The 23,195-nt window shown below is 51.3% G+C and overlaps 1 protein-coding gene across 1 annotated transcript in view; it reads left to right on the top strand.

The window, feature by feature from the left end:
• The first annotated feature begins 284 nt into the window (after positions 1 to 284).
• Positions 285 to 23,195, top strand: part of LOC149325858 (neprilysin-1-like) — a 105,309-nt gene continuing 82,398 nt past the window's right edge. The window contains exon 1 of the mRNA XM_089562646.1: positions 285 to 536. Coding sequence (XP_089418772.1) covers positions 369 to 536 — 168 coding nt within the window. The 5' untranslated portion in view covers positions 285 to 368. The remainder of the gene's footprint in view (positions 537 to 23,195) is intronic.

Raw genomic sequence — 23,195 nt, 5'->3', positions numbered from 1 at the left:
CGGTGTAGGCAAGCGCGTTATATGGCCCTCCTTGCGCATGCGTAGTAACTGGGGTAAACACGCGGCTGCAACGAAAGGTCAAACGATGGCGAGGAGGCGAGCGCGCAGTAGTAGCGGCGGTGAGGAGGCGGCGCACATGCGCAGTAGCGCGCGGCTGCGCCGAAAGGTCAGGCGGCGGAGTCGGCGGGGCGCCGGCTGAGGCCACCTGCGCCGCGCTTGACGTCACTCGGTTTCGCGCATGCGCAGCTGTGGCGAATCTTGGCTCCGACGGCTCACTCGAAGCGCGGCTGTGGTGCGGGTAGTGAAGCTTTTCGCTTCAAAACTGCACCTCATCGTGTACTGGACTATACAGCTACGTCGTGTGTCGCATGCAGGAGGAGGCGGACTGCGCGGCCGACAGCGTAGAAGAGCGCCGTGCGCCGAGCAAGAGGAACACAGTGATTGCCGTGTTGTCGACGGGCGTCGCTGCGGGCGCCATACTCAGCAGCCTCGTGGGTGCCATTCTTGTAGGAAGAAGACAAGGCCCCGAAGCCTTGGTGAGCCTCCCTTCCCGCTCATTGGGTGCTTTCTTTCTACAGCTCTGTACAGCGATATCAGGGCTGCGTCGATATCAAGCAGCGCGCACCAAGAGGATGCTCAATTATGCAGCGTGCTAATGAGCGAGCGCGTACTGTGCTACTGGAGTGTAGCATACATAAATGAGAGTTAAGTCTTGGCCGACAATACCAAGGCAGTCAATGGGCAGGCAGCCAATCAAATCATAGCTTAAAGGGACACTAAACGGAAATGCTAAGTCAGGCTACACTAATAGGCTGGCGTCATGTGACGAGAAATGTGTCATTTTTACTGAAATCAAAGCTTTTATTAGCCAGCAAATTGCTCAAACAAAAGTACACGGAGCGCCACCACGCGCAGATTTGTACTAATGCGGCAGATGGCGTATACACGCGCTTTCTCTGGGAACACTGTTTCGCTGTCAATGGGCTTCTACGCAGAACAGGAGGAAAACAGCGCGGCGAGCGTTACAACGAGTTCAGACTCTCGTAATTACAACAGCGCGAAACAGACGACGGAGAGGAAGGCTCTTGTACCGCTTGCGCTTGCACCGCTTGCACCGTGCCACCGTGACGGGCGACTGCCTCGACCTGCGGGCTAATTCGGTTTTTGGCCGTGTTTCTAGACTTTTAAGTGGCGCTCTTATTGGTCGGAAAGCTCGATCGCAAATTCGTCATCGAAATCATGTACGTGTGCTCATTCTTCGCAGTCGATTTCAATGTGTAAGTGTTTGGCGACATTGATTTCTGTTTTTTTCCACCATCGTAGCCACCTTCCGCGCAGAAAAAACGCCGGCAGTGTTCTCTAGGATCAATCTACTGGTCTTACTTAGTTCGCAATTTTAGTTCAGAGTCTCTTTAAAAAAAAAAACACTTGCGAGGAGTACATTCCTCTCCATCCCACCTAGTCACTATGGCGACATGATCGAATGGTTGCGTGAAGATCACGGATTAGCGATGAATGGAGGTACAATTCCGATGTAGTTCGTGTCACGCGTGGCCGTCATTTGTGTGTAGGGTAGCTATCTGCACTATTTTCCTAGTGTTTTATCTCACAGGAGATCCCAAGGTAGTGATGATGATGATGGATGTTCTCAGGCTTAATGACACTTTATCGACTACTGCTTTTTCTCCACTCTTCCACGGTAACTGGATCTCTTCGTCCAGTTACTTCTTCTTCCTCTTACCTTCCTGTGAGCTTTCTGCGGTGAAAAAAATCCATTCTACGAACTGGGTAAGATCCTCACGGAAGCCTCGTACGCACGCGGCCGTCCATACCACGCACGGTGATAATACGTCCTTGCCCTCTTGTCAATGGGGGGATGTGTGCTGTTGTGCAGGTGACGTGGACTCCCATAGAGGTCCGCGTATTCCATGGAGGCAGACTGGTTTTGTTCCACTTGTGCCACCTTGAAAAGCAGGCATAACCTATTCTCCTGCCCACGCGGGTATGTAACCTGGGCACGCTAACCGTGGCCACGTACGCAGCGCCCGCTTGTAAAGCGACGGATGGTTCTGCCAGCTGAGCTTGGATATTATCGAGGTGAGATGCTCGTGCGCTGGCCCAGCAAAACGTCGGATCACTGCGGCAATGAGAAAATGAATATATATTTATGAATTTACTTATGAACTAAAGATATACCAAGCTGTTGCTATGTTACCTTTTAGCCTACTTGCACGTGCGTTCCCAGACACCCTTAGAGCGTGTGGGGGTAGCGGTCTCGGTCACAAAGGAAATGCTCTGGACTCAGTCTGGCAATCTCAGCCAGAAACCAGCAACCAAGTGACAAGGGGTCGTTGTTAGGTGCTCAGCTTTCGCCGGTCGGAAACGACCAAAGGTTCACAAACAAAACAAAGTTCATACAGCAAAGAGGCGATACAGAGGATTACACAATCACTGGTACGAGCACATGCAAAGTGATTTACAATACAATGCGACTCATGCAAAGTAACGGACGAGAGAGATTACAATAGAGCGCTGTGTTTGTCTCTGCCTTAGTCCCGTCCTTCGTGCACTGTGCCTTCAGTTTGAACAATGTACCGACTAGCCCAGAAAAATACCTTACTGCAATACAAAAAAATATTCGACCTTAAGTACACTGACACAAGAGAGACGCAAACAAACAAAACGCAATTTGTTTACCGGGCACTGTCACACTGGAATCACGACGGAGCCGTCCCGCAGGCTGGTGCTCGCTGCGTCGCTGGTCCGTGAGTGGGCGAGTGGTGTTGACCCGGCAGTCGAGCGAGCGCGCTTCTCTGAACTTTGAAGGGCGGCTCGGGCTGGCAGCGGTCAACGCCCTTCATAGGCGCGCTCCACGTCTGTTCGTTCTTCGCGCCATGGGAGGCGCGCACATACACACAGAATCAGCTGTGCAATTTTGCTCCTTCTCGCGCCGGACGCGCGTCCTCAATGGTCGAGCGTGGAGACTGGCTTCGAATACCTTCCAAATCCTTCTTGTGTTGCGCCGGCCCCGGCGCGCGAGTGAAGGGGAGAGGGCATCACTTAGCGCGCTCGAGGCTACGCCCTCTCCGTCAGCAATGAGTAGAAAGTACTCCGACATTCTCGAGCAATCCACGATGTGCGCTGACGTAATTCCTGTGGCGCCACGCCGGTGAGCGATGGTGGAGAGGGAAGCAACACGCACAAGGTTAGTCGCTCTCCGGGATTTCTTTCTCCCCTGTTGTAGCGCCTCGCGCTGGCGAGATTGCTTCTGCGTGGCGTCAGTTTTACGAATAAGCGCCGAATTTCGGGACACTTCTCCTTCTTTTAAGAATGTTGTGCAAAAGTATTTACAAAACACAAAATTCGTGCGCACATGCATGCGCTCACAAACTCAGTTGCGAATGCCAAACCACATACATCTCCACAAGGATGCTTTCATACAAGGCACTTGAGAATTGACAGAACGCACTTAAAAACACGCCACCACTCAGCAATACATTAACATAACATTACAAGCAGGGAGCACACAAACGCAAGGAATGCTTGCGCCTATATTTCCAAAATCGCCCTGTACAGTTGTCTCGGCAAAGGACTGTTTCCTTGAGGCTATCGGTCGCGCTTTTTTCTTACGCAAGCGACTCTGGCCTATCCTTCTCTCGCGAGCGCTGCTATTCTTCGAGTCTCTACTGAGGCTTCCTTGCGCTGTTTTGGCCCAGGTTCTTACTCGTATTCTTCTCTGTGTTTCTTCTCAGACTTTGAGCCCTTCTTTCTTTCCTGTGGTTAGCGCGTCTGTTCCGAACAAATTTCACGCCAGTTCGTTCATGACGGCTCCATTTCTCGTGTCTTCTTTCTTCTCGACTGCGCTCTTCTGTTTGCGCTTTCGTCTCCAGCGTGAGTCCTTACTGAACGCTGGACCCGTTCGTCTCGGCTTCTTTTTCACTTTGCTGCGATGTTCGTGCACTTTGGTCGCATCCGAATCAGCGGTCTTCAACTTAGTTCTCTTTTTTTTTTCATTCTCTTCCTGACATTTCTCTGGGGTTTCTGCTTTTCGGCTTCGCCTGCTTCGGTGCTGTCTGGCTCGTTTCTCATTACTTTCTTCCAAATTTCCTGTCATGTAAAGCGCGGTTCACTGACAATTGCGTCATCCAAGTTGTTCTCTCGTGATGAAGCCACTGGTTCAGCTACTTTTTGTTCTTCGGAGACTGAGCTTTCTTCTCCTTCCAAGTTCGTTTTCCTTTTCTCCTTTCTGACGACTGTTCGAGCGCAGTGCTCAAGCTCAGCAGTCACTGGAGAATCATTCTCTTCTGCATTCTTCTCTCTCAATTCCTTCCGTCAGTTGGTCACATTCAGTGCAGTCTTAGAAAAACTTTTCCTCGGTCTGCTCCTTTCCTCTCACAGCACATTGGCCTTCCTGAGAGGCAAAATTTTGCTCACCTTCCTCATCGGAAAAGTCCTCCTCACTGCTCGAGGGGTTCATTAGCAACGGTTTCCGGGTTTCTGCCGAATGTGCTCTTCTCAGCTATTATTACGCTGGAGCTTTCGTTCCCTTTGACATTTGACCACTCTTCCTCTTGGTCCCTACTGAAACTCATCGGTGTGCAGCACTGCGATTTGTCGCTGGAACGCCAACTTCTTTCGTCATAATCAGGCGACTTCTTTAATGCAAACTCTCAACAAAGCGTCAGGCTGGCCTTCTTTCCAGTGCTATTTTACCTCTCTAGTAGCTACACTATCACTTTCGTGTGGAAGCGACACTCCGGTCTGATCTTCACTCTCTGTAATCTCAGTTGTAGGAGCGTGCTGTTCCACAACCAGGTTCCGACCTGTGGAGCTAGCTACAACCTCGTCTGTGGTTGCCAACAAATCAGGCTCGTTAGCCTTCCACCCGGCCTCTTCGCGGTTAAGCTCCACTGGCTCCCTGGCATTCTTCAAACGCCGGACTTCAGCATGCTTCCACAGAAGGATTTCTTTCTCTCTTTCAAAAGCCCTTTCGCGGCCTCTTGTTCTCTCCTTCTCTGTTCTCTATTTTCTTCTTCACGTTTCTTTTGCCTTTCTCTCTCAGCGGCTTCTCTAGTGCGCTCTTTATTCTTTTTATTTCTCTGTCATTCTCTTCCCCTCTCTTCTCGAGCGTACTCTATTTTTCAGCCTTCCCTCTCTCCTGGTCCGCCCATTTAAGAAGTTTGCCTCCGGTCAACACCATCAGGACGCCAACCTCAACCAGTTCCTTTAAGCTCATATTTCGATACCGAACACTACATTCAAGGCAACGAATACCTACGCACAGTGGACCAATTAACCGCTTTATCGCGGCACCTCACAATATCGCTTTCCTGCTAAACACTCCTTTACGGCTCTTCGTAAACTCCTTCCAACTCTTTTTCCGTTCTCTGCGCTCACAAAGCACCAAACGGCCTCTCCGCGAACGCCAGAATATATGTCACCCAACTTCGCGCACTTTTTCGTGAGTTCCCAGACACCCTTAGAGCGCGTGGGGGTAGTGGTCTCGGTCTCAAAGGCGATCCTCTCGACTCAGCGTGGCAAGGCCAGCCAGAAACAAGCTACCAAGTGATAAGGTAGGTGGTCGTTTGGTGCCCAGCTTTCGCCGGTGGCAACCCATAGTATGGGTCGGAGCCAAATATTCACAAACGAAAGAAAGATTATACAGCAAAGAGAGGACACACAGGATTTCACAATCACTCGTACGAGCACATAAAGTGATTTATAATACAATGCAATAAGTCCAAAATTAACACTCAAGAGGGATTACAATTGAAATGAAATATTGCACTTAAGTGAAATAACACAAGATAGAGGCAAACAAACAAAACACAGTTTGTTCATCGGCCACTGCGACGCTGCGTCAGTCCGATGACCGGAGGGTGAAGGCGGAGCCATCCCGCAGGTTGGCGCACTCTGCCTCGCTGGTCCGTGAGTGGGCGAATGGTGTTGACCCGGGAGTCGAGCGGGCGCCCTTCACTGAAGCTTGAAAGGTAGCTCTGGCTGACAGAGAGCGGCCAACGCCCTTCATATATAGGCGCGCTTCGCGTCTATTTGCTCTTCGCGCCGTGGCAGGCGCTCACATACACACATTATCAGCTGTGCAATTTCCTTCTCCCTCTCGCGCCGGGCGCGCGTCCTCATTGGTCAGGCGCGGAGACTGGCTTCTAAAAATCTTCCATATGCTTCTTGCGTTGCGCCACCGGCAGCGCGGGATTGAAGGGGAAAGGGCACCACTTAGCGCGCTCAAGGCTGCGCCTCCTCCGTCAGCAATGAGTGGAAATTACTCCAACATTCCCGCGCAATCGACGACGCGTGCTTACGTAATTCCTTTGGCGCGGCGCCGGCGAGCGAGGTGGAGAGGCAGCAATACACACAAGGCTAGCCGCTCTCCGGGGCTTCTTTCTCCCCTATTGAAGCGGGTGGTGGTGAAAACTTTTATTTTGTAAAATAGAGTTTGGGAGCCACAGTGTGGCCCCGCTACATGGTCGGCGTCCCTAGTCCGGGACACCGCATGACGAGGCCCCGTCTCCAGACCGTTTCACCAGAGCCCTTTGGGATTCAAGCGAGGAGCAGTTGAGGAGGGCAGTCTCCCATGCCTCTCTGGAAGGGGTAGGGGAAGGGGGGAGGTGCGGATTTTGAGTGCATGCCCACACCATGTGTAAGATATCACAGGTCTCCCCACAGAGCGGACATCGCCCTTCCGTGATAGGATCGTAATGTTTTATGATTGCAGGACAGAGTAGAGTACCTGTCTGCAGGCGCCTTAAAGTTCGCTCCTCTGTCTTACTCAGACCCTTTGCAGGGGCCGGGAAAAGGCGGTGGTTGTCGCTATAATGTGTTATTATTTCCCTTAATCGCAGCAGCGCCTGGTTAGTCTCCGAGCCAGAACAGCTGGGATGAGGAGCTCGGTGAGTAAGCGCTCGGGCAGCCGCGTCAGCGGCCTCATTACCTCGTAAGCCCTGGTGGCCAGGAGTCCAAATTATTCTTTTGAGTGTTGGATCAGTGGCAACGTAGAATACAAGCAACTAAGAGGGAGATCTCCCCTGCCAAGTAATGATCACATGCTTTTCGGGAGTCCGTGATGATGATTCTCGAATTGGCGTGGGCGGCAGCAAGCGCTATCGCTACTTCCTCGGCTCGCATTGAATTCGGGGCTCGAAAGGAGAGTCCATAAACGTGCATTTCCTGGTGAACGACAGCGGCCGAGTAAAATCCCGTGGGCGACGGCCCTGCTACGTCTACGTAATATACACCGGGTCGGGAGCCGTGTTGTGTCTCAAGAGCCCGAGCCCGCGCTTGTTGTCTGTTTTCGTGCATGTCGGTGCCCATGATACGGGGGAGCGGGGAGACCCAGAGCATATGGCGCCACAGTACTGGGATACGCTCCGCCTCCTCTGGAGTGCAGTCGTGTTGGATGTGTAAGCGGTTTAGCAGGCAGCGCCCAGGGGCCGTCTGCATGAGCCGCGTGTATTGGTTCACGAGGTGGGCCTCCCGCAGCTCCTGGTAGGAGTTTAGCACCTCCAATGCCTTGAGTTTGGCATTAGAGGTAGCTACCGGGAGATCCAGGGCTCGCTTAGTTGCCTTGCGGAAGATGGCGTCTATTCGCGCCTCGTCTTGCTTTGTAGTGCGGAGATATGGCACGGCGTAGAGGATCCGGCTAGTCACGAAGGCATAGACGAGCTGAAGCGCGTCCCTGCCCCGCAGACCGCCCCACTTGTTGGAAACGCGGCGGATCATGCGCCCTACCTGTTCGCTTACTCTCTTGAGTTTCACAATGGTGGAGTTCGGTCTGAGTCTGTGGTGAATGAAAAGGCCCAGAATACGGCGCTCCTCCACCTCTCTAATAGGATTTCCTGACAGAGAGATGTGTATTCTTGTCCTATCCTTTGGGTTTGCTCTGACATGCAGAAGCTCCGATTTCGCTCGAGCACACTGGAGCCCACAGTCAATAGCATACGCATCGGCTATGGAAGCGGCCTGCTGAAGGCGGTCCTCCATGTCCCCAAGGCTCCCCTGAGTGGTCCAAATTGTAATATCATCTGCATATAACGCGTGTATATATAATGGGCTTGGGCAGGGCATGTAATGCGAAGGCAAGATAACCGCTGGTCATTAACGGTAACGGAGTGGATTCCAAGAGAAAGCAAACGTAGCAGGGGACGGCAGAAAGTTAGGTGGGCGGATGAGATTAAGAAGTTTGCGGGGATACAGTGGCGGCAACTGACAAAGGACTGGGTTAATTGGAGAGACATGGGAGAGGCCTTTGCCCTGCAGTGGGTGTAGTCAGGCTGATGATGATGATTATGATGATAACGCCTGTTGAATGCCTTCCACCCGGGCCAATTGGCTTGGGAGGCGCATCATAGCTATGCTGAACAGGAGCGGTGATAACACCACTCCCTGAGGGGTACCCTATGTTCCCATCATGTAAGGGCCGTATTCCTCGTCCTCAATCCGAAAAAAGGCCTGGCGATTAGTCAAGAAATCTCTTACATACGCGCAGGCCCTAGCCCCACAATCGGTAGAACTCAAGTTGGCCAGGATGCTTCCGTGTTTAACATTGTCGAAAGCCCCTTTCAGATCAAGGGCGAGGATGGCTTTGTGAATGTGTTGCATAGTTGTGGGTCGTATTACATCCCTGTGCAGCTGGAGGAGGACGTCCTGTGCAGACATGTGGGGGCGAAACCCGAACATGGTGACTACGAAGAAGCCCTTGCCCTCCAGGTATGGAGAGAGGCGATCCAGTACCATCGTCTCCATAATCTTTCCCGCACATGAGGTCAGTGATATGGGCCTCAGGTTGTCCGTATTCACGGCCTTACCTGTTTTAGAGATAAACGTCACAAGTGACGTTTTCCACTCGGAAGGGAGTGAACGCCCGCCCCAGATCTGGTTGATGTATTCTAATAAATGGAGGTAGGCTGAGTCCGGTAGGTTCGTTCACAGGTTCACTGTTATGTGGTCCCGTCCCCGAGCCGTACCCCGGCGCATTTTTGCTAAGGCCGCCTTAAGGTCGTGCAACTCAAAAGGGGCATCGAGTGTTTCATTAGGCCTGCCAGAGTACATGTATTCAGGCCCAGTCGGGTCCTCCGTACTACAGAGATATCTGTCGCACAGAGTGTCCGCAAGATGGGCCGTCGTACCTTGATACCCTTGCAGAGCCCGCCGGAGCTGCTTTTTCGTCTCCCCTCTCGTTTAGGAGGGGTCGATTAGACTGCGAAAGAGACGCCACGTCCCCTTCGAGCTCATCTGATGAGCAGCAGCATCGCAGCGTGCTACCCAATTTGAATCTGAGAGTTCGGCAGCATACGCTGCAGCCTGCTCTGTGAGTTTCGCTATGCGGGCGCGTAGTTTTCGATTAGTTTTCTGCTTTTTCCACCGTTTAGTTAAGCTCCGGCGCGCCTCCCACAAATGCAGGAAGTGGGTGTCCACTGCGGGGATCTCTTCGGTGGTTTGTAGTGTTGTGACGTGTTGTTTCTGAATGTTGTATATGTGGTTAGACCATTCCGCGTAGCCGCCGGAAAATAATACGAGAGGGATAGTGTGATTTCGGAATGTGTGCCAATCGGTCAGCTTGGCCTGACCTGATTTTTTGCGCGCTGCCTTTTCGATGAGTGTAATCCGGAGTGGGAAGTGATCACTGCCTAGAGAATCTCCCAAGTTCTCCCAGGCAGCCTCTGTAGCACTTTTACCGAGAGAAAGGTCAGGACACGTGTCGCGGATTACCGAATTTCCCACTCGGGTGGGATACGCTGGGTCCGTGAGCAACGTGAGGCGTAGGGTAGAGATGAGCTCCACCAGCTTACGTCCTCTTGCCTTTTCGAAGTGGTAGCTCTAGTGAAGGCTGGGAGCATTGAAGTCTCCAACGATCACCAGAGACTGTTTGGCTGCCATTTTGATCGCGCGAAGGAAGATTTCATTGAAAGTCACGCGCGGCTTATGCGGAGGGCAGTATCTGTTGAGGATATGTATTGACGGGTCGCGGCGTCTGAGAGGCAGTACGCGGACCATTGTATATTCATATTTGAAAGGGTATGCGCTAAAAAGACGTACACAGGAAAAGGATAGAGACGACAGGAAAGAAGCGCAACTTCCAACTTTAATGACGACAAAAGAAGCCAGGCGCACTTATATATCCGCTGATAACCAGATATGACCTGCGCGATGGAGCGTGACCCCAACAACCAAACAAAAGACAGCGCAAAAAATGCATATCTAAGTGACATTAAAAGAAACCCAAGAATGTGAACATATCAAACACCTGCCGAGGTAAGGTAAAAAAGTGGGATTCATATCGGCTGATAACAATGCATAACAACATGGGAAAACAGAGCTGTAAGAAAGATGACACTGAAAAAGAGGATAACACCATAAAAAATGCCTAACAACATGACGAAATTTATAACAAAGAACAAGTGAAAGATGGAGATGAAAACCGTGTAAAGGGCGGTAAATAAAAGCACTTTAGAACATCTAAAATGACACTAAAACATAGAGAAGCGAACGGGTTAATAGTCTAGATGTACCCATCCAAAAGGCAAGTTCATTTCTAGAAAGGTTAATAGAAGGCGTGCTAACGCACTTGTCTTTCCTGAGGTGAATAAAAAAGGCCTCAATTACTTCTCTTTCTGTCTTGTCCTGAGCCTTAGCTAGAAACTTGGTTTCATTAAACTTTTATTTACCGCCCTTTACACGGTTTTCATCTCCATCTTTCACTTGTTCTTTGTTATAAATTTCGTCATGTTGTTAGGCATTTTTTATGGTGTTATCCTCTTTTTCAGTGTCATCTTTCTTAAAGCTCTGTTATCCCATGTTGTTATGCATTGTTATCAGCCGATATGAATCCCACTTTTTTACCTTACCTCGGCAGGTGTTTGATATGTTCACATTCTTGGGTTTCTTTTAATGTCACTTAGATATGCATTTTTTGCGCTGTCTTTTGTTTGGTTGTTGGGGTCACGCTCCATCGCGCAGGTCATATCTGGTTATCAGCGGATATATAAGTGCGCCTGGCTTCTTTTCTCGTCATTAAAGTTGGAAGTTGCGCTTCTTTCCTGTCGTCTCTATCCTTTTCCTGTGTACGTCTTTTTAGCGCATACCCTTTCAATTATGAATATGTACCAACTAGCCCGTCAAAAAGCTTTTCTATTGTATATTCTTGCTCGGTGCTCAAGACTAAGTCGACCTGAACCACGGTGTAAGCCTTATTCACAAGGATGCGCGTAGAGGGGCCCCCTGAAAGGTGCTGTAGCCCGAGAATTTAGCGTCTATGCCGGGCTCCTGCAGGGCAATGAGCGCCGGCATGTCACCTAGGTACTGAAAGTAGAGCTGGAGATGTGACCGCTTTTTCCAAGCTCTAAAACCCCTGCAGTTCCATTGGATGATCTGGAATTTTTCAAGGTTCTTAGCACTTCTGTTCGATCTGTTAGCCATGTTGTTGTATTTATTTACGGGCGAGCGGACTAGCTCTGGCCGGGAGCCAGCGCAACCCCAGTGAGGGGCCGCAGCGAACCAACGGCTGCCGAGCCTGAACGGCGTTCCTCCGCTGCCTGGCGGGAGGCTGTCTTACGTTTGAGGTGAGGGGATTCGCAGCTAGTGGAGTTCTTAATTTGGGTGCTGACCCAGGGCTGCACGGCTTTAAGGACGGAGTCAGTGACCTGGGCCATAAGGTCGGGAAGTTCTTTCGTTAAAGCCTCCTTGAACATGTTCTGGAAGGACTCGCGGACTGCTGACATGATTTGATTCAGGAGGGCCGCCACTTGCTCCTCCAGTTGCTCGGTTTGGCGCTGCAGTGCCTCGAGGCCGCCGAGGCGACCAGCTGTGGAAACTGATCCCACTACCGTGTCCCCGGTCTGCCGTGAGACGCTAGTGAGGCAAGATGTTACGGATGATCCGTCATCCTCGTCATCTGGCTCGGCTTCCTGCATTGGTTATCGATGACCCGGCCTGTTTGGCCTCTAATTCTTGAATTTTGCGCGCTAGAATTTGGTTCTGGCGCCTGAGCTCCTCAATCTGTTGCTGTAGGGCGGTTTCGGTATGGGAGGGACGGGTAGGGGGCCCGGAGACTGCCCTACTCCAACTGCTCACCTGTGGTTGGACGGGTCCCAAATGCGGGAAGTCCCTGGCGTTGAGGACCGGGGTCCCCGCCTGAGTCCCGGACTTGACGGGCTTCGATGGCCCGGTTTGGGCCTTGGGTTCCTTAGCGGCTGGCGCTTTCTTGGCCTTGGGCGGAGGAGCCTGCTTGGGCCCCGTCTTGGTCTTCGGCTTGGATCCGGATGGGGAGCTCGGTTTGATGGCTTTCCGGAACCGCCCGGCACACCCAGGAGCTCCGGTTGGGTGGCCGCCTCCGCAGATGAGGCAGCTCGGAACACAGACATGTTCCGCCGGGACGTCAGGAGTGGCACGAGGAACCTGTACCCCGCAGCATTTGCAGCGCCCCGGCTGCAGTAGCGGGCACGCATCGGCCCGATGGCCCACTGTGCCACAGCGGTGGCATGCAGGCACTGTCTTCTTGTACAGCCGCCGAACAGGGAGCCGTTATAGCTGTACAACACCGTCCGTGGCACCTTCGTGCCCGCGAAGGGGATGACCGCAACCGGGGTTCTCCCCAGCTTGCGCACAGACACCACATTTGGTTTTCGTTTAACGTTTACCACTGAGTTTTCGTTTAACGTTTTCAGACGTTTCGTCTGGCGAAACTGTCACGACGCCGCGACAGAACGCACCGGAGAGTTTGGGGTGTCCCCGGAACGGTAGCTCGCGTTCCCCTACAATATTCCGGAGTAGCTTCTCCGCGACGTCGACTGATTTCAGTGCACATACTAGCACTTTTGGTCCCAAACGGGCCACACCGCAAGTCCTGCATTTGCGTCGTCCCCGAGGATGCTGCGGATTGCAGCGCCGGCTTGTCCAGGACCAAAAGTTGCTCTGAGGCCGACCGTGTTTCGCGGTTTCAGCACCACGACGATGTCGTCTTTTTCGATGCGCGACGTGTTCTGCGGCCGCCACCGGTGTTTCTTGGAGTGCTTCGAGGCTGCGTAAAGCACACTCCCGCCCTGCGTACGCGCAGAGCTAGCCGGCGCCTGTTGCTGGGCGGCACCAGCACCAACGTCCCTCAATGCCTCCGCCGCGTTCTTCTTTCCGCGCCAAACGCGGACCATATCTTGTAGGTAGTCGTCCTCGGTTGGTAGAGGATCCTCGCCTTGATTCGTATCCTCGGATTGATTGGTATCCATTGTTACGATCCGCAAGGACTGCGGGTCGTATCCGGTGACTTGATTTGAAGCCGCCAGAGCGGAGAGATCCCCGACCGGGGCCATCGCAGGCCGCGGCGCCGTTAGGCTTAGCACCACCGCGGCGTGACGAAAGCTTCAAATGCCCGAAAAGAGGTCAAAAATTGGCCCCACCTTTACAAAAGTAGTGCAGACGGGTGCCGCTGACGTTCCTGGAGACGATGATACCAGGCATGCAGGGGGAAAATTTGATGTATCGCAATTGATTGCGATTTATCACGTAGCCGACGCGGCATGCGACCGCTCCCGCCACCGACGCACAAGCGGCGCACGCTGGCACTTGACAGCGTCGTCCGCCGTAGGAGGAAGCGCCAAGTTCCTTTAACCTACACCCAGTGTAGTGGCCGGTGTAGGGGGCCCAGGACGGCCGCCTACATCGGACGGGGTATGCCTCCCATTCACGTAGCCATCAGGCGCGTTCGCGACTCATCGACATCATCATCGTCGTAAGCCTAATTAAGTCCACTGTCGAACTCTACCATTAACTTTGTCCTTCACAAGCTGCGGCCACTTCATGCCCGCAAAGGTCCCAGTCTCAACCTCACACTTTACCCTCTGACACCTTTGCAGCGCTTGCCCTCTCTTGGAATTCAGTCCGCCACCATCGGTTATCTCGCCTTCGCATTACATGCCCTGCCCGCGCTAGTTTCTTCTCCTTCTTTTCGACTAGGATGCCCACTCTGCCCTCTTGCTGTGTCTTAACGTTGGACCTTTAATTCTTCATTCCATAGTTCGCTGCGTTGCCCTCAATCTATGTTGCACCCTTCTCGTTAGGCAACACGTAATGGCCCATAGCTGAGTACCGGCACGATACGACTGTCACGTATTTTTCTCTTGTGGCACACTGCCGTTCACGATCGAAGAGTACCTGCCACCTGGCATTTCCTGGCGTTTCCGGAAGTGTGGCCTTTCAGGCCAGCCTTTTTAGAGTTTGTAACCTTTTACTTGAAGTCTACCATTATCAGTTTTAATGAAAAACAATAACGGTAAAAAACGTGGAACTAGTCTTGATGGCGCCTGTTTTGTGCGATATCCTTTTAGCCTAAATTGACCGCGCTCCAAATCAGAATCTCATTCTTGAAAGCGTGAGTAAAGTTGTTAATTAGGTTCATGGCTTCCTGTTCATTTTACAAGTAACGGAAGACAATACTCTTTTTATTGCTGACGTGGCCCCGGAGGCTTTGCAAGTACTTAAAACTCACCGTTTATATCCGACAACATCACTCATGCCAGTTTTTGAAGCGATAGCTTAACTCGGTAAAGACGGGTATCGCCGTGTGTGCAACATGACACAACCTACCAGAGTCAGGTGGTGTCCAAGAAGCAACCCAGGAGGCAGGTGGGCCATCCAGGTCACGTGACCCTGAGTCGTCATCAAAACCTGCCCACCGGATAGTGAGCAAACTGCCCGCCATGGAAGGTGGCCGCTAAATTAATCATTGGTCGCTCGGGAAGATCAGCCTGGGCCCCACAACGTTCACCGCCCACCTTCCATCGTAGGGCAGAGGCGCATCCCTTAACTGCTGCACCACTGTGCCACGTGGGGTACGAGGACTGCGAGGGATCTGTGCATGTAAAGTATGCTAGAATGGCAATCTGCATGTAATGCAATTCGCCATCCCGCGTCATAATCTTAATGGGCACTGCGATCTTTTCCTGGGTACAAATTGATAGCACTAAATCAATTTATCATGCGTTCCTGAGAGCAGCGCAAGAAGAATTATTCAAGTTGGAGCATTCAAAGGAAAGGTATAGCAGTTTGAAAATTCGAAACACCCATTTCACTCACACGGTACTTAGTTCGAGCCGCGCATTTCGACGGTGTCCCCCCCCCCCCTCGTGTACGCGGCGCCGTAGACAGGGAAGGGGCAAGGAAAGCTCCCTGATGTTTGTTTCTTTGTTTGTAGGATTGCAAGACTGGCGGCTGCCCCCCCCCCCCCCCCTCCTCCCCACCAAACTCGCCTCCCGTCTCCTGTCCGGTCTTTCTCTTCACATTTTTGGGAAAGGTGTGTCGACTGGCTTTCTTTTTTTCGCTGCCTCCTTGGTGTGCTTTGAACAGCGCTCGCCCCCAAGAAGGTTTGAAGCAGAACGGAAAGTGTCGCCCCTAGCGCTATTCATGCTAGTATTCGTTCGCTCTCACAGCTTCTTTCTAGTTTTTTTGGCGTGCAAAAAGCTTTGAGTACTTAGAGACATGATATTTTGGATGAATATCGTGTGTAAGGAACAGTATGAAAACTGTACGCACAACCAAACAGAAAGGCAGCGCCCAGTCTGGGTGCCACCTCATTTCGGCTGCCGAATATGGCCGCTGCGTTGCGACACCATCGGTTCGAAACGAGCATTTTTGGAGAAGATTGAAATACTAAATTTTACGACTTCGGCTATCTCTCTGGGCCTTCAGGAGCCACAATGCCCCACACTCTGCACACAAAGAATAAAGACGTCATGCTCTATCTCCGTCGCAGGGTCCCTTTAAGGCGCAGCTTAAGTGTCCTCTCTTTTATATTCAAGGTTTTATTTCAACCTGACTTGCTACATCTGTTGGGCCCATATTCCACATCCGACCAAGGTTGCCATTTTATTCTTCACATTCTAATTAGTCAGATGTGAAATTTCCTCACTGTCTTTTAGATTCGCGCTGTGGAAGTCTTGTTGCAGTAGAGGGGGATCCGAGTTTCGACCTCCAAGCTGTGCTCCTCAAGAAAGCTCGTTTCCCTTTCGTCGCTTCTAGCTGCAGTCGCAGAAAGCCTGTTAAAGAAATCGCGCCGAGAAGACAGTTGACCCAACGCCAACAGTGCCCAACAAGAAAGGCAACTAAAGAAATTTGAGGTGTTTCCCTACGTCCACGGCATCACGCTTAATTTGGAAAGAGTTAGCAGCAAATTTTGATCTGGATGTGGTGCTCACGGCTCCCCGCATCCCATCAATTTTTTTAGCACTTTCCAGCCAAGGAATCTAAAAAAAATGCCGACGATTATTTTACTTCCTAACGTGTAATTTGAATGCAACTAATCAGCTGTTTCAGCTTTTCGATAGATTGTGGCAAAGAATTTAAGCAAGATATATATGCACAACTACAGACAACTTGTCATTTTTCACACATATTCCTTCTTCAAGAAACACTCCACTAACAGTTCTTGGTTGTCATGAAGGAAGGAAGAAATAGACGGATGTGTGCTCGACTTGCTGCACCAATGCCTGGTTCTCAAGGTCTGCGCGAGTATTCCGCGAGGTTGTCAGCCGCGGGAGGCGTTACGAGCGAGAGGAACGCACCGCATGAATGGTAAGAAATTCCTGGTTATCTTTATATCGACATTAAAGCCCCCATTCACCCTGCCACCCTGACAGGGGGCAGTTAATGATTGATCGCGAGAGTTCACTCACTGTTGTCAGCGTTAACACAAGCAGCCCACATCTCTCTCTCATCACCCCACGTACCTATAAGCACGATTCAGGCGTCCACTGACCCAGTGAGCCACTTATGCGCACTTCCTTTCCCTAAAATGATCGCAGTGTAAAACGTTGTCAACGTCAACGTCAATGAACACAATGAATGCGAACGTCGTATGGCTTCAGCGCCGCCTTTATGCCACAACGCTGTCAATGCCTGCAGCCCACATCTCTCTCTCATCCCCCCACGTACCTAAATGTATCGCTAAGTTGACCGGTTACTCACCGGGCTCCTCATCCCAGCTCTTCTGGCTCGGAGACTAACCAGCCGCTGCTGCGATTCCGGGAAATATTAACACATTATAGCGACAACCACCGCCTTTTCCCGGCCCCTGCAAAAGGGCTGAGTAAGACGGAGGAGCGAACTTTAAGGCGCCTGCAGACAGGTACTCTACTCTGTCCTGCAATAATAAAACATTACGATCCTAACACGGATGGGCGATGCCCACACTGTGGGGAGACCTGTGATATCTTCCACATGGTGTGGGCATGTACTCAAAATCCCCACCTCCCCCCTTCCCCTACCCCTTCCAGAGAGGCATGGGAGACTGCCCTCCTCAACTGCTCCTCGCTTGAGTCCCAAAGGGCTCTGGTGAAACGGGCGAGAGACGGGGCCTCGTCGTGCGGTGTCCCGGACTAGGGACGCCGACCATGTAGCGGGGCCACTCTGTGGCTCCCAAACTCTTTTTTTACAATATAAAAGTTTTCACCACCACCACCGGAATGACGAACGGCACAGTCAGGGAACAACAACCGACGAGGTTATTATGGTCCGTGCATATATAGGGCCGTGGGGAGAGAAGGCAGGGTTAAGGAGAGAGGAGGCAGTGCAGCACGTTGCACATGAGCTGGTGATAACAAACAGGCACCGGCACTGATATGGTATATATAAGAGCGATTCAGGTGTCCACTGACCCAGGGAGCCAGTTATGCGCACTATGGCTTCAACGCCACGTTTCTGGCACAACTTTGTCAATGCCAACGCATGCAACGCACATCTGTCACTACCGCCGCCGGCCGCAGTGGCTAAGTGGTTAAGGCGCTCGTCTACTGAGCCGGAGTGCCTGGGTTCGAATCCGACCGCGGTGGCCCCGTTTCGATGGAGGCGAAACGCAAGAGGCACCCGTGGACTGTGCGATATCAGTGTACGTTAACGATCCCCATGTTGTCGGAATTATTCCGGAGACCTCCACTACGGCGCCGCGGTGGCTCAGTGGTTATGGTGCTCGGCTGCTGACCCGAAAGACGCGGGTTCGATCCCGGCCGAGGCAGTTGAATTTCTTTGGAGGAGAAATTCTAGAGGCCCGTGTACTGTGCGATGTCAGTGCACGTTAAAGAACCCCAGGTGGTCGAAATTTCCGGAGCCCTTCACTGCGGCGTCTCTCATAGCCTGAGTCGCGTTGGGACCTTAAACACCAAAAACATAGACACACACATAAACAACACTTTCTCTCTTTCTTGTTTCACTACCACCTTCCTTCCCTACGGCGTGGTTCAGGTGTCCACCGAGATATGTGAAACAGATACTGCGCCATTTTCTTTCCTCAAAAACCAATTTACCAATTTTACCGCCACGTAGCTTAAAGCACGATTGAAGTGTCCACTCTTCCAAGAGGGCAGTAATGCGCCTTCCCTCTGCTTTCCAAGCTACCGCTCCGTTGGTTTCGCAGCGTAAAGCGCGACTGACGTGTCCACTGTAGGTAACAGTAGGTAACGGCGACGGCAACGGAAACGGAAACGGCGACAGCAACGGCGACGCCGCGAAACGCAGAAACGGGCGCCAAAGAGCTGCGCTCTAAAGGAAGGAAGGGTAAACTTTATTTACACTAATGGTTTTTCCTGCGGTTTGGGGGCATCTTCAGAGGCGTCTTGGTTCTACCCCCAGGAGCCTTCTCTGTCGAAGTCGTCCGCCTCTAATCAGTGGTCGGTTGCCCTCAGTCCAGGGCTCCGCTGGCCACTGCCGCCCGTTGAGCTCGCTGTACCAGACCTTGTTGGTCTTCGCAGCGGTCGCTGGACAGCAGAGTCTCCCACTGCTCCGCACTCGGGTTTTGTATTTTGGGGACCACGTCTATGTTTTGGCAGGCCCATGTGATGTGGTATAGTGTAGGTTTTTCGTCGCACCAGGGACATTTGTTCGTGTATATCGTAGGGTGCATTTTGTTTAGTATATGTAGGTTTGGGAAAGAGCCTGTTTGTAATTGTCTCCAAGTGACAGCTTCCTCTCTGCTGAGAGATTTGTGCGGTGGGGGATATCGCATTCTTCTGCCTCTATAGTTTTGTAGTATGGCCGAGTATTCCCTGGGTGCTGGCGCGAGTTCCGCGGTCTCGTCGGAAGCTCGGAAAGTAATGTATCCTCGAGCTATCCTGTCGGCCTCTCGGTTCCCTGCCACCCCCGTGTGCCCCGGTACCCACACAATTTTGTGTCGGATCTTGTCGTTTTGTTCTTCCCGGTTTTTAATTCTGTCAATCGCTGCGAGGAGTATACGGAGCGCGTGACGACCTATCCTGTCATTCATGTAATTTCGGCAGGCTGTTTGAGAGTCCGTAAGTATTGTTAGTGACCACCCGGTTCTATAGCCCTCCGCCACCGCTAGAGCAACGGCTACTTCCTCGGACTCTGCAGCTGTGCAGCCTCGGAGAGACGCGCTGGTCATTTCGCGTAAAGACGAATCGACCACCGCCGCTACAGCGATTTTGGTATCTCCTCCTCTCCAAGACGCGTCTGTATACACGGTCGTGGCTTGAGGAGCGTATGTTTTCTCGATGAATTCGGCCCTCGCTTCTCTTCTGCCTCGATGGAGGTTGGGATCCATGTTTTTTGGTATTGGCGCTACCTTGAGGGTCTTGCGAAGCTCGTCGGGGATCGTTGCCGTCCTCGACATTTCTCGCATCTGCTCGCGGTATCGGAGCCTCTGCAGGAGCGCTCTTCCTGTCGTTGTTTGCAACAGCCTGAGTTTTTGCGACGCAAGCTGCGCCTCTCGTAGCTCCTCAAAGGTGTTGTGTAATCCCAGGGCCATGAGTTTTTCTGTAGACTTTTTGCGTGGTAGTCGGAGCGCTGTCTTATACGCTTTGCGTAGCATGGCATCCGCTTGTTGTATTTCATTTTTGTTGAGGCACTGGTAGGGTAGGCTGTACGTGATTCGACTAACTACTATGCTTCTGACTAGTTTTAGTGTGTCTTCTTCACGCATGCCATGTCGCCTGTTGGTGATGCGGGTGATCATGCGTGCGACTTGTAGCGTTGTTGCTTTCAGTAGGGTAAAAGTGTGAGTACTGCGCTGGTTGGATTGAACCCACATGCACAAAATTCTTATTGTTGTCTTTTCGGGTATGAGCGTCCCTTCTATGTAGACGTTGAGTTTTAGGTCCTCGTTGGTTGGGACGGTCCGGTTTTGCTTGCCTCTCCAGACTCTCAGCAGTGCCGATTTCTCGGTCGAGCATGAGAGTCCTCTTTCTGCGAGGTATTGCTCTACACAAGAGGCCGCTTGCTGTAGCCTTTCTTCCTTCTCTCCGAGACAGCCCGTGTTTGTCCAGACTGTTATATCGTCAGCATACATTGCATGCCTGATGCCTTCGATGTTCTCTAGTTTTCGAGCTAGGCCTATCATAGCTATGTTGAAGAGTAGGGGTGAGATAACTGACCCTTGGGGTGTTCCTTTGTTTGGAGTGCGAATTTTTTCCGATCGAAGGTCTCCTATGCCGATGGTGGCAGTTCTATCGGACAGGAAGGCTTTGACGAAGCCGTGGATTCTGTGTCCGCAATCCAGGTTGTCTAGGCCCGTAAGGATCGCTTCGTGGCTGACGTTATCGAATGCCCCCTTGATGTCCAGGGCCATTATGACATTTTCTCCCGTCCGAGGTACGTTTCGCAGGACATCTTCTTGTATTTGGAGGAGAACGTCCTGCGTCGAGAGCTTCGCTCTGAAGCCGAACATGGTATGTGGTACACAGTCGTCTTCCATATAATTTTGCAGTCTGAAAGTCACAACCCGTTCGTAAAGCTTGCCAAGGCACGACGTGAGTGATATGGGCCTGAGGTTTTCAATTTGTAGCTTTTTACCAGGTTTAGGTATCATTATTACTTCGGCGTGTTTCCAATCTTCGGGAACCGTCTCCGCCTCCCAATGTTTGTTAAGAAAGGTGACGAGCTCTTGTATGAGGTCGTCGCTCAGGTTGCGGATTAGGGCGTTGTCGATTCTGTCCGCTCCGGCTGCCGTGTTTCTGGTGGTGTTTCTTATGGCCGCGTAAACCTCTTCCACAGTTATGGGGCGGTCGAGTTTCTCGTTTTCGGCTCCTCGATACGTTCCTTGGTATCGCGGGGGATTTTGATCGCCGAAACATTTTTCTCGTGCCTTCTCCAGTAGGGCGATGTCTAAAAAAACGTTTCGTAGTACCAAGCATGTATGCAACCAAGATCGCTGAATGCGCAGTTTCATGGTGTTCGAAATCGTTCTAGGCTGTGGGCGCGTTTAGAGATGGCAAACTGCTCGTTGCCTTAATAAACGGTTAAGAGAGCATGCTCCTTTGGTGATGACTATCACGGCGAAAGCCTTTTATGGCTCACAGTCGTGGTGTCCGTCCATGCGCTGGAATCGTGCCAACTGTGGCCTGCAGCGGACGCCGGATTCCACCAACACCAAACGCCATAGGAACAAGGAGCGAACGCGCATGCGCCGACTGAACATGTCACCAGATGCGAAACAAAGGCAGGCAGAACGGACGAGGCTTTCGCCAAGCACACTTTAGAATTTCCAAAGTGTCTTCGATAATTTTCTTTTAATGCTAGGAACCTCCTGATGCCTTGTAAGGACTATGAATATCGTCCTCTGCATAGGAAGGAGCACAAATCAGTTGTCAAGTGGGATCCAGAGGCATTACTGATTTCGAAGTTTGGCAGGAACGCATGAGTCAGTGATGCGTAGCTTGCTCTTTTGCTAAATAACTTAGGATGCCTGATTCATGGTAAAATCATGCGTCTTCTTTGGGTTTTGGTGGCAGATCTTCCGGGTTTATTTTTTTTTAACGCGTCCGCCTTCGGGGGCCCGGTCATCCAAGGAGCCAGTGTTGTAATGAATCATCGGCGTTGAGTCGAGAAAATCTGGCTGGGTCGAGAGGATCGTGGCGTCATGGCAACATGGCCTCCGTCGAGTAACTGAAACACCCCACAACGAGCACACAGTACAGCACTGATGACGTCACTACACAACTCCTCATTGCTCTAAAGGATAATGTCGTAACTGCGCCACCAATACGTGTTTCTTCTGAAGAAACAATAGCGATTGCGTTAAAAGGGGAACTGTTCGAGCTGGGACTGGAGATGTCAAAGTTCAAAATATTTTGAAACCTCAGAAAAAAAAGTTTTTTTCCCTGTTTCTTTTTTCAATTAAGTACGAATTTTTTCAAAAAAGCCAGAACGTATTTCATTAATCGCATTTACTTTGTAACGCAGAAATAAGTATATAATTTTATTTTTGCGCCAAAAAAGAAGATGCTGCAAAGCCTACGAAAAGATGGTGAAATACTGCATGCAATGCAATCGACTCATTAGCCTCACTCGTCACTGTTAGGCAAGAAAATGCTCGCTTGTGCGCCTTTTCCGGCCTTCAGTTGGAGTGCACGTACGCGTTTTTTTCATACGTTGTCCTACAAACCAGTTACCCAGCCTGGTATGCACATTACCGAAATCGACCAGTTTCTTCCACATGACGCAGAACAGGCGGGAATTCGGAGTGGCCGACATGCAACTGACGCCAGCGGTTAGTCGCTACAAAGACATTGTCACCGTGAGGACTGCTGCAGATTAGCGGGAGACTCCCAAACAGCTACTTTAGACCAACTTTTGCAGTGCGTAGTGAGGTTATACACTGCAGAAAACTCTGTTTGGAAGTTTTGACCATTTTTTTCTCCTTTTCGGTAGTAAGTAAACCGGCAAAAAAAATGTTTTTTCCCAATTCTTAATGTCTTTTGTTTTCAAGTGCTCACATCTCTCTCTGGCATTCGAACCGCTGCCCCTCGGCTACTGAGAAACGGTCGTTCGACTTGCTTAAAGGGAGGTCTTGTGTTATTTGCGGCAAAAATGACGGGAAAGAAAAATTACGGAGAGAGGAAAATAATAGCACTGTCCGTGACCCCACGCCGCTCAAGCGACCTTTTGACGCTCTCGCATCACACCCTTAATGCGGAACTGAAGTTCCCCCTAAATTTTTTGTCTTTACAGCAGCAACAATGTTTTAAGGGTAACGCTCTGTTTAATACTGCCATCTTCCATACTGCTTGAAGCCGTATAGTGAGTAGACGCAAGTACTCGTCGTAAATGTCATTTTCCGCCTTCAGGAGGTTCTATTCGATGAAGGCGCGTATATAAAGGTTGAAGGGTAGGGGGCTAAGGGGGCCGGCCTTCTCCCTTTTCGCCTTCCAAGTTAATTTAATTCTCCCTTCTTCCTCCAATTCATT

The sequence above is a fragment of the Amblyomma mixtum genome, chromosome 10 (assembly GCF_055824585.1).
Source record: "Amblyomma mixtum isolate Tamu chromosome 10, ASM5582458v1, whole genome shotgun sequence".
NCBI classification, from domain to species: domain Eukaryota; kingdom Metazoa; phylum Arthropoda; class Arachnida; order Ixodida; family Ixodidae; genus Amblyomma; species Amblyomma mixtum.
The sequence above is the reverse complement of the archived record's forward strand: the minus strand, read 5'-3'. Positions and strand labels throughout refer to the sequence as shown.